The 10,330-nt window shown below is 46.8% G+C and overlaps 1 protein-coding gene across 1 annotated transcript in view; it reads right to left on the bottom strand.

The window, feature by feature from the left end:
• Nucleotides 1-10,330, bottom strand: part of KIAA0226 (KIAA0226 ortholog) — a 67,408-nt gene that overhangs the window by 11,375 nt on the left and 45,703 nt on the right. The window contains exons 9-11 of the mRNA XM_011961247.1: nt 10,082-10,197; nt 8,838-9,045; nt 8,102-8,203 (exon numbers count right to left, since the gene is read on the bottom strand). Of these exons, the coding sequence (XP_011816637.1) occupies nt 8,102-8,203; nt 8,838-9,045; nt 10,082-10,197 (426 nt within the window). The remainder of the gene's footprint in view (nt 1-8,101; nt 8,204-8,837; nt 9,046-10,081; nt 10,198-10,330) is intronic.

Raw genomic sequence — 10,330 nt, 5'->3', positions numbered from 1 at the left:
AGCTGAGATCCGGCCACTGCACTCCAGCCTGGGCGACAGAGCGAGACTCCGTCTCAAAAAAAAAAAAAAAAAAAAAAAAAAAAAATACAACTGAGTTACACTGTCACATGCTTCTTCCTCTCTTTGACTAGAGGTAAAGTGAGGTCAGAGGTACATGCAGGGACTTCCCCTTCCCCACCAATCATGACTACACCAAGAGTGTGGAGGGCCGCCCAGCTTCGGAGGCCAGGCTCTGAGCCCGCAGTGGACGAGAGCAGCACACTCCACCAAAGGGGCCATGGCACCTGACCCAGCCAGGGACCACGCGGCTCTGTGGGTCCTGGGCCCGCTGCAGCCTCATCACTCTCTGGTCAGCTCAAGCAGACCACTAAGTTGATGTGGGTAAACCCCTAGTGGAAGATCTGGATAAAAGCAGACCGAGTCTACGCCAGAGAATTGAGGAGTGAAGAGTGAAGAGAGGGGGAGCTACCCATCTGGATGGACTCAACGTGTCCCAAGTGAGAGCACTTAAGGAGCAGGTCCGAGACTCTCACCATCCAAGTGGAATTCAACATAATTCTGAAACTTTTTATTGATTTTTTTGGTATAAAAACAAGTATTGTTATTGCAAGAGAACTGATTTCAGGTGCTTCTGATGCATTAGATATCAGGTTGAGTAATTGCAATTTTTGCCATTACTTTTGCACCAACTTAATAGAATAAGGCCATTATTACTGACAGAAAAAAGTTTAAAAATATAAAAACAAATAGCAACAAAAACAAGGACAAGTTATAAGGAGAAGAATTTGCTGCGTGTCCAGACACTGGTACTGAATGATCAGAGAAGAGCTGGCTAAAACCTTGGTACCTTAGCAAACTATGCAAATTTTTTTTTTTTTTTTTTTTTGAGACAGAGTCTCGCTCTGTCGCCCAGGCTGGAGTGCAGTGGTGCGATCTCCACTCACTGCAAACTCGGCCTCCCGGGTTTATGCCATTCTCCTGCCTCAGCCTCCCATGTAGCTGGGACTACAGGCGCCGCTACCACACCAGGCTAATTTTTGTATTTTTAGTAGAGACGGGCTTTCACCGCTTTAGCCAGGATGGTCTGGATCTCCTGATCTTGTGATCTGCCCATCTCGGCCTCCCAAAGTGCTGGGATTACAGGCATAAGCCACTGCGCCCGGCCAACTACGCAAATTTTTAAACAAAATAAGTGAGTCATAAGAAGAGTCAACTTCAGAACGTACTGGCCGGTTTGACGTTGGTTTCCATCCTGCTTTCTTTCTAGAACATAAGGTCATACCCAACATATCTGGGAGTCCAAATCCAACAAATTTTCGGTAATTGCTGACTCAAACAGAACCCAAAGCATTCTTGTTTTATAAAGATAAAAAATTTAATTTAAAAATGGATGAGGGAGAAGCAACTGATTACCTTGAATTGGATATAATTTTGAAACTTGTCAGAAAATATAGCCATGAACTTTCCTCTTTACCTATTATGCCAGCTATCAATTTACTGCCTTTCGACTCCAAATCTGCCCTTGTTTTTGCCTGCTCTGCAATAATGGAGCTGGACACAGAAACATTTCTCCTTTGCCAGCTGACATGATGTGAAGTTTTGTAGTAGAGGGTGCTGGAGGCAGAAGGGGTTTCTCTGGCTGGTTCTGGTTGCTTCTCTAGGCTGGCTCCGGGGGAGGCACACCTTGGGCAGCTTTGCAGCAGAGTACCACGAGTGATGCCCTCATAAACAGCCCCCTCAGCACCCACCGGGAGAGCTTCCCTGGAGAGCTTTACAGTGAGTGCCACTGGCCTACCACCTTCCCACGAAGCACCTTCACCAGTACCCTTGGGTTCTGAGACAGCACCTCTCATGGGCATCCTCCCTCAGCACCCCAGAGAACAGTTTCCCGGTGACAGTTGTTGGCATGCCACCTCCCCGTGGAGAGCGTCCCCTGGCATCGGCTCAGGGCAGCCCTGGGCTTCAGGGAACCCGGCACCGGCTCAGGGCAGCCCTGGGCTTCAGGGAACCCGGCACCGGCTCAGGGCAGCTCTGGGCTTCAGGGAACCCCACCATCCAGTGAGCCAGGAGGTCTGGATCTCAGCCTTGGGGATGTATCACTTCTTTACATCTATTCCCACCCCAGATGCTCCATCCCAGCCCCGGGGATAGTGGCTGCTCCTCCACCTGCTCCTCCTGCGCACTCTTTTTTTTTTTTTTTGAGACGAAGTTTCACTCTCGTCGCCCAGGCTGGAGTGCAGTGGCATGATCTTGGCTCACTGCAACCTCCACCTCCCAGGTTCAAGCAATTCTCCTGCCTCAGCCTCCAGAGTGGCTGAGATTCCAGGTGTGCACCACCACGCCCAGCTAATTTTTGTATGTTTAGCAGACATAACAAATGTTTCACCACGTTGACCAGGCTGGTCTCGATCTCCTGACCTCGTGATCTGCCCACCTCGGCCTCCCGAAGTGCTGGGCTCCCAGGTGAGCCATCGCGCCTGGTTTCTCCTGTGTGCTCTTGAGTCTTCTTTACTCCTCATGAGCCAGTTTCCCACTCCATGATTCCCACATTATAGTTCATCATGCTTTTTACTCAACTTTCCCTATTCAAATTACTGTGTAGTTTCTGTCTCCTGACTGGACCCTGACTAGATACATCTATGCAGAAGATGAAAACTCTGGAAGAATCTAGAAAGGAAGATAAAGAAACATTGATGCAGCTATAATACAAGAAGGTGGAGATGGGGAAAAAAAAAATAACAACAACAAAACTCTAAATCCAAAGAAGTTGAAAAGACTGTCTGTGATTGGGAGCTTATGAAAGATATCGAACCCAACTTGGCAGACACCATCAGCAGAAGCAGATGACGTGAAAGAAGACAGACACAAAAGATGACGCATCACATATCAGATAATTCCATTTATACCAAGTGTCCAGAAAAGGCAAATCTACAGAGACAGAAACACGAGCAGCTGAGTGGGGCTGGAAGTGGGGACAGGAATTCACCGTAAAGTGACCCAAGGGATACTACTGGGGTGATGAAAATCTCAAGCTGGATTACGGTGATGGCTGCACAACCTGGTAAATTTACCAAAAATCGTTGAGTTGTACACTTGAAGTGGATTTTTTTTTTTCTTTTTTGAGACAGGGTCTTGTTCTGTCACCCAGGATGAAGTGCAGGGGCCTGATCATGGCTCACTGTAGCCTCGACCTCCCCAGATGAAGCAATCCTCCCACCTCAGCCTCCAGAGCTCTGGGGCTACAGGCATGCACCACCACACACAGCTAATTCTGAAATATTTTTTTCTGTAGAGATGGGATCTCACTACGTTTCTCAGGCTGGTCTCCAACTCCTGGCCTCAAGCAATCCTCCTACCTCAAGCCTCCCAGCATGCTGGGATTACCAACATAAGCAGCCACTACGCCCAGCCTAAAAAGCAGCTTTTTAATTGAAGAACATTTCACGGCCCGGCGCGGTGGCTCATGCCTGTAATCCCAGCACTTTGGGAGGCTGAGGCGGGCAGATCATGAGGTCAGAAGATCGAGACCATCATGGCTAACACGGTGAAACCCCGTCTCTACTAAATATACAAAAAATTAGCCGGGCGAGGTGGCGGGCGCCAGTAGTCCCAGCTACTCGGGAGGCTGAGGCAGAAGAATGGCGTGAACCCGGGTGGCAGAGCTTGCAGTGGGCCGAGATTGCGCCACTGCACTCCAGCCTGGGCGACAGAGCAAGACTCCGTCTCAAAAAAAAAAAAAAGAAAAAGAAAAAGAAAAACATTTCACATTCTTAATGTAAAACCTGTCATGTGTATACAAATTTTTTAAAGCCCCCAAAATGGGGAAAGAAGGATGCTAGAAAGACCAAATCAAGGCCTGCCTGGTGGTGAGAGCAGATCGGACATGCTCTGAGGGAGAAGCGGCTGACAGACCAGTTAGAAAGGCAGTCAGGAGAACGCCTCCTGAGGCAGGGAAGACTCAGGTTAGATCAATGAAGAAAGGGAGTCAGCACGACTCCTCCTCAGGCAGGGAGGATTCATGAGAATCAATGACAGTCATTCAGGAGTAGGAACAAAAGCAGCCTAATACTTCTACTTCTCTAATCTTAAAAACATTAAGTTGATATCATAATATTTGTACATACTGACAGGGCACATGTGATATTTTATGCAGACAACGTGTAATGGTCAAAACAGGGTATTTAGAACATCCACTGATTGAACATTTATCATTTCTTTGTGTTGGGAACACTTCAGATCTCTTCTGACTATTCTGAAATATACAGTATGTCAGCCACAGCCACACTACTGTGCTACTGAACATTAGAACGTACTCCTTCTAACTGTATGGCTGAACCCACTAACCAACCTCTCCTTATGCCCCAACCCACCTCCTCCCCAGCCTCTGTAACTATCACTCTCTTCTCTACCTCCATGAGATCAACTTTTTTAGCTTCCACATGAGTGAGAAAACGGGAGCTCCTGTAATATTTGTCTTTATTGCTCTAAATCTTGATCTAATCTCGCATAATTATTTCAAATTCCTAGTGCCCAACAATATTAACAGTTTTAATAAAAAGTTCTGGGCCACGTGTGGTGGCTCACTCCTGTAATCCCAGCATGTTGGGAGGCCGAGGTGGGCAGATCACGAGGTCAGGAGTTTGAGACCAGCCTGGCCAACATGATGAAACCCTGTCTCTACTAAAAATACAAAAATTAGCCAGGCGTGGTGGCAGCTGCCTGTAGTCCCAGCCACTCTGGCGGCTGAGGCAGGAGAATTGCTTGAAACGGGAAGGCGGAGGTTGCAGTGAGCTGAGATGGTGCCATTACACTCCAGCCTGGGCAACAAGAGCGAAACTCCGTCTCAAAAAAAATACAAAAGTTCTGAGTTTTGTTGTTGTTTTTGTGTTTTAAAGTCATTCTGAGCAGAAAACGACTACTTTCTTTCCATTAATCTCACCTACAGGAAACCTACTTGTTTGGATCACAAAACAAGAACAAACATCTACTGCAGTAAATCCTACTTGTACACAAAGAACCCAGAAGAGATGGCTTTCTAAAAACTGGCTCTGCAAATTCAAAATTCTAAAGAGACACTAAGCTTCATACCACTCTATCCTCCTTCTGCTGTCTGAATGTGTGGCAGGAGCTTAGGATAGGTTTGAACTAAAATTCTTCACCTAACTATTCCTTTCTAAACTGCACTACCTCCATCAGTCACAATGGCCACTAAATCTAAATTTATCACCGTAGGGAAGGATCACCAAGGACAAACTTGATGAGAAAGGCTGTTGGGGTCACATGAGGAAGAATCGGTGAGTATCTGAATTGCTCCTGGCTTAGTGTTCTGGCTCAGCTCCAGTTTCTTCCAACTAGTTCTCCAGCCCCCCCAGTCCTCGTAACCTTCACAGTTATCACGTGATTAAGTATATACGAAAAAGCTGGTGCAACATTCACACACATGCGTCTACGAGCACATCCACGCTTGCAAGGTCGGCTACCTGAGAACATCGAGGCCAGTGACACTGACAGTCCGTTCTTTGATATGTGAGTCAGGTTAGATCCTTCACTACCATCTGTGTAATAATGATGACAAAAGGGGGCCCTTTAGTATTCTAGCAGGAAATAAACTAATATTTTATACCATGTGTTCCTGGAATCAAAACTTGCCATTTACTCCCAGACATGAAATGGCGTTTAGGAACTTACATCCTTGGGTAGGTGCTCACTCTAGCTTGGAGGAGAGTTATTGCTACTTCCTATGCCACGCCCAGCCTCAAGGACCTCCCACGGCAGTGGTTCTCAGCCACGGGTGACTCAGGCAATGACGGAGGCATTTCTGATTGTCTCGACACTGGGGAGGGGTCACCACCAGCCTCTAGTGGGTAGAGGTGAAGAATGATGCTAAACATCGTACAGTCCACAGCCCAATCCCTCACGGCAGAGAATGATCTGGCCCATGGGTTGGAAAACCCTGGCCTAAGGTCTTTTCCTTTAAGGATTTCTGTTGTGAATCGACTAGAGAATTAGCTGATTGAACATCTCCTCAGGGCCCACAACCGCAGCAACAGTTTTTAACAGGAGTGCGCCTGTCTGTGGAGAGGCTCCTTACAGACTGCACAGCCTCCCGGATCCCTGCTCTGCTGTGGGAAACAGATGTGGTTGTCACGCGGACTGATCTGAATTTACCTCACTGTTCTCCTCCTGAAATTCTGGCTGCGGATCCTGGGAGTGAGGTCAGACCCTCTTTCTTTTTTTAATTAGGAGATGAAGTCAATCGCAGACTGTGGTATAACAGAAAATAGATACTTGGTCTTTGTCTCCAGTTCCTGGTGAGAATTCCTAAAATTCTTGGAACTTCTTGAATTGTAGTAATATCTTTTGTTATTCAAAAGAAGCCCCTTCCAATCATACCTGAGTTTATGCTAATGAGGAGACTCCTGGCAGGCCCCTAGACAGACAGCTTCACAAGTGGCGGCTATCAAAAGAACCAACCACGTCATGAGAGGGCTGGAACTTTTACTCCCCCATCACCTCCAAGGAGGGGAGAGGGACTGAAGACTGAGTTCAATCACCAATGGCTGGTGACTTAATCAGTGGTGCCTATATAATGAAACGTCGATCCAAACTTGGAACAAGGATGTCCAGGCTTCCTGGCTGGCGAGCACATCAGTGCACCTGGGAGGGTGGTGCCCCCGGACACATGGGGGCAGGAGGAGTGTTCCTGTGCTCGTGATCTCTTCCTAGGCCCTACATACTTCTTCATGTGGCTGCTCGTTTGGATCCTTTACAACAGGCTATAACCCTAAGCTTTCCCAAGTTCTGGGTGTCAGTCAAGCAAATTATCCCACCTGGGGAAAAGGGGTCACGGGAACTCTGAATTCGTAGTCAGCCCACAGGCAGAAGGGCAGGTAGCTTGGTGACCTGTGTCTGGCATCTGAAGCAGAAGTAATCTCACAGGACTGTCGCCTGCAGGATCTGTGCTAACTCCAGGCAGTTAGTGTCAGAACCAAACTGTAAGTCACCCAGCTGATGGTGGAGAATTGGAGAGGAGTTGGAGGATCACATACAAACAACCAACCAACCAAACAAAAGGAGTTTTAACGACTACCTATTGTTGTCATAAATAGAAATCAGAGACATTAAGGAGAACATAGAAGGAAGACTTCCTGAATACCTGGAAAATCTGTGAAAAAACAGAGTTTCTGAACAGGGAACAAACGTGTGGTTCCTCCATCTGGAGGCCTGTGCAGGCGAATGGGTTCTCTAGATTGTGTAAACAGGAAATCAAAGCCTCACACAACACAAGATGTATTTGTCATCACATTATAATGTTATAATGGAGAATTATAGATACAGTTCACCTCTGTCTACGTACACAATGTTGTAACAGAGAATTATAGACATGATTCACTGCAGTAAGGAAACCACTCTTGGTCTCACCCACGAGGGAGGAGCGTATGTCCCTGAACTGTTTGTGTGTGCGTGTTTGTTTTGCGGATGGGAACTTGAAGAAATCTATGACTTGCAGGAAAGGGACCTTAACCTGATTTAACACAACTGCCTTCCCAGACTGGAACCCCACTGTTCCTCTATGCTGATACTTCAACAACAACAACAACAAGAGTCTGTGCCTGTGCTAAGCAACTGAGCACTGCAAGGGCAGAAATTCAAGCTCTACTTTGTAGGCCTGATTTTGTTCCTTTTTGGTCCCCCTGCCCCCAGTGATTCTGTTTGTCCTTTTCTCTTTTGAACACTTTGAAACAATTTCAGTTGTGTTATGGAACCCAAGAGAATAGGATTCTAATTCCAAGCGGTATGGACCAGCCCTACGAGCAGAAAGGAGGAGTCAGAGTGGGAACCCAAGAGAAAGATACCACTGAGGAGGAAGCATCAGGGTGACACCAGTCAGCAACCACTCCGCCTGGAACACCTGCTTTCAGTGCTCTTTCCTACTGAAATTGTAAAGGGGTTTTGTTTTTAGCAGAATGCTGTCCCTTACAATAGCTAGCAACAATCCATAATGAAGATCTTCTACTTAGGAAAAACTTTGCAGCTTATCATTCTAAATGGAAAGAAACAGGCAATAAAAGTTCCTTTGTAACAAGGTGTCACTGCTTACCTTGGATTTCAAATTCATCAACCTCATCAGCAGAGCCAGAGTCAGAGAGCTGTGCCGAATCGCGTGAGCTGAACTGGGAGCTGCTGGAGGTGACCCGAAAGCCTGTTATGTTTGAAAACAAAAAGGAATAAACAGGGCAGAAAGAGGTCTTCTTGTCCTTCCAGTGTCACAAGAAAAGGGACCTGGTATGACTTCAACAGAGAAATGGAAACTTTCCCTTTAGAAAGTTTCAAGGAAACAGAAGGTACTCCTATCTGGAAAGCAAATCCGAGATGAGCGAGCTTAGGTCTCCTCATATCAGAAAACTATTTTGGAAGGGACCTATTCCTTTATATATATATATATATATATATATATATATACACACACACATACATATATTTTTTTTTTTTTTAGAGCTGGGGTTTCACCATGTTGGCCAGGAGAGTCTCGAACTCCTGGCCTCAAGTGATCCACCCGCCTCAGCCTCCCATAGTGATGGGATTCCAGGCATGAGCCACTCCACCTGGTCTGGAAAGGAGCTATTTCTGATGTAGGAAACGGAGAGACTCTAGGATGAGTATTCCTTCTCAAATTAAAAAAAAAAAAAAAAAAAGTAGGACTATATAGAAATGTCTTTCTGACAGCAGAGGAACCACTGGTTTGGGTATAACATCCCAAAGGAAGAGCCATAAGGCACCAGGCCTTATGCTGAAGCTGGGAGAATGTGGGAACAGTGTCCACACGCTGCACTGACTTCCGTGCTCAGCCTCCTGGTACACGGGGAGCAGGTTCTTGGTGCGGATTTGCTGGCGCCGAAGGCGGATCTTCTGCTTCAGCTCCTGGATCTCTCTGTCACTGTCTTCCTCTTCTTCCCCCTCCTCCAGGCACCGGCTCATCATGTTGCACTTCATTAGCTCGATGGCAGCGATCAAGGACTCTGAGATGCTGAAGTGGGCATTCTCCTGGGGGAAGGGGAGCAGCAAACAAGCAAAGGGTTAGAAGTATTGAATGACATACTCATTATAATGTTGGAAAGGGGAGTTTCCAAGATAGGAACTGTTTCTGTCAAAAACACCCTGGAGAAATGGACATTTCTACTACAAGGAAAGCTGATGGCTGGAAAACCTATTCCAGGTTTTCTTCACTCTCTTACTTTGCCAAGCCTGTCCCTTCCTGTCTCATTTCTACATAAAAATATGATAGAGAAGAGGCCCAGGATTTCAATCAGGTTCTTTCCCAAAATCATACACCTGTACGCAAAATATTAAGGTAAATGTTATGTCTCAAGAAAAGAGTGTTTTGCAGGCTACAAAATGCTAGACAGATGTCATTTATTGCTTATCTGAGCCTTAGAACAAACGATAGAATTTGATTCTGGAAACAGTATTTACCTAAGGTGCCCGGGTCAAGGGAACCACAATCATGCAGCAAAAACAATGCTGCCACACCCAGGGACGCACACCTGTTAATCCCAGCGCTCTGGGAGGCCCAGCCCAGGAGTTCAAGACCAGCCTGGGCAACATAGGGAGACCCCCATCTCTACAAAAAATAAAAAAAATACCCAGGTGTGGTGGCACGTGCTTGTAAGTCCCAGCTACTCGGGAGGCTGAGGCGGGAGGATTGCTCGAGCCCAGGAATTTGAGGCTGTAGTGAGCCATGACCGTGACACCGTGACACTGCACTCTAGCTTAGGTGACAGAGCAAGACTCTTGTCTCAAAAAAACAAAAACACACACACAAACTTGATGCTTCTCTGCCCAGGTTGGCTTCTAAGATAAAATCGCTAATATCTGGGACTTGATGAGGGGCACATGCTCCCTGCAGAGTTCCTCACAAACAGAACTGGTGAGCTTCCCTCTACTGTGAACTTATCTTTACTGTAGTCTGTACCCATGTCACTGCTATATACCCAAAACCTCATCAGAACATATGGCACCACAGACTTTCAGACCCAATCTCCCAACTCATGAGCTCTTCATGAAGCCCTCGATTTCCCACCTTTTCCAGGTCGGCACAGCTGCCAAAGTCTTGCTCAGAGAGGTAGCTGATGAGGGACTGTCCTTCCGATGGTCTTCGGAACATGCCTTCCCCTGAGCACAGGTACCGACCACCTTCTGTGGGAAACAGAATGTGGATGAAACAGTCAAGCTTCTTCAGGAAGTCTTAAGCTTTTACCATTAAAGATGCTCCCGGCCGGGCGCGGTGGCTCAAGCCTGTAATCCCAGCACTTTGGGAGGCCGAGACGGG

Source organism: Colobus angolensis, unplaced genomic scaffold (assembly GCF_000951035.1).
Source record: "Colobus angolensis palliatus isolate OR3802 unplaced genomic scaffold, Cang.pa_1.0 Scaffold54, whole genome shotgun sequence".
NCBI lineage: Eukaryota > Metazoa > Chordata > Mammalia > Primates > Cercopithecidae > Colobus > Colobus angolensis.
Note: the sequence above shows the minus strand (reverse complement) of the source record. Positions and strands in the feature narration are given on the sequence as shown.